Genomic DNA, 1,244 nt, shown 5'->3' with positions numbered 1-1,244 from the left:
CACAGAGCAGGCAAGCAAAGATGGACTTGGAGTTGAAATGCAATAAATCGATCACTGGCACAGCCTCCCAGTTCATTCTTATGTGGCCAGAAACATTCTGATGACAACACCTGACAAAGACCACACAAGAAAATTACAGACCAATATGCTGCCTGAAGCTAGACATGGAAGTCCTTAAGAAATGTTAGCAAGTCAATTACAGCAATGTATAAAAAGGATAATGTTGCCATGCGCTGCTCAACGACGGGGATACGATCTGAGAAATGCATCATTACGCAGGTTTATCCTCGTGCACACATCACAGACTGCACTTAACAAACCATTGATGGAATAAGCTGTATCACACCTACACTGTAAAATCTAGGCCAGTGGTCGGCAAACTGCAGCCCCTTGAGTGTGGCTCTTCCACAAAATACCACGTGCGGGTGTGCACGTACAGTGCGATTGAAACTTCGTGACCACACTCAAGGGGCCAAAGAGCCGCATGTGGCTCGCGAGCCGCGGTCTGCCGACCACGGGTATGGGCTATTGCTCTGGGCTATGAGACTGTACTGCATGATACTGTAGAAAATAATATGAGATAAATCGAGCACAAGAGAAAATGACGCAATTAAGAGAAGACATAAACACCAGATGTATGAGGCTACTGCAGGCAACACAAGGCTTACTGTTTTACAGCAAGCTTTTTTTTTTACAAGTAGAAAGAGTATGATGAAAAGTATAGTACAGTAGAGCAAATACATGGGCCAGTACTACAGCCATTCATTATGATTACAAGTATTATGTACTGTACATAATTGCATGTGCTGTACTTTTATACAGGTTTGTTTACACCAGCATCACCAGTTTACACCAGTAATGTGTTGTGCTGTGACTTTATCATGTCCACACTGCCACTAAACAAGAGGAATGCTTCTCCATTATCATCTTATGGGACCACCATCGTACATGTGCTCTGTTACTGACCAAAATGTCTTATATATCTTATGTGGCCTATGGCTGTACATCATGAACAAGTGAGTTTATCCCAGCAACACAAAGTTGGGTTAACATTATATATATATGTTCACCACATTAAAGAATAAAGGAGGAAAAACAAGCAATCATCTCAATAGGTGCACAAAAAGTATCTGACAAAATTTAACACCAGCTCATAATTAAAACTCTGAGTGAATTAGAAATGAAAGGGAACTTTTTTCAACCTGATAAGGACATCAATGAAAAACTAACCAGAAAGAATCATG

General features: G+C 41.0%; 1 protein-coding gene across 1 annotated transcript in view; it reads left to right on the top strand.

The window, feature by feature from the left end:
• The first annotated feature begins 1,008 nt into the window (after nt 1-1,008).
• The window catches only part of NEUROG3 (neurogenin 3), a 14,279-nt gene continuing 14,043 nt past the window's right edge, over nt 1,009-1,244 (top strand). The window contains exon 1 of the mRNA XM_006761004.1: nt 1,009-1,016. Coding sequence (XP_006761067.1) covers nt 1,009-1,016 — 8 coding nt within the window. The remainder of the gene's footprint in view (nt 1,017-1,244) is intronic.

Source organism: Myotis davidii, unplaced genomic scaffold (genome assembly GCF_000327345.1).
Source record: "Myotis davidii unplaced genomic scaffold, ASM32734v1 scaffold134, whole genome shotgun sequence".
Lineage (NCBI taxonomy): Eukaryota > Metazoa > Chordata > Mammalia > Chiroptera > Vespertilionidae > Myotis > Myotis davidii.
The sequence above is the reverse complement of the archived record's forward strand: the minus strand, read 5'-3'. Positions and strand labels throughout refer to the sequence as shown.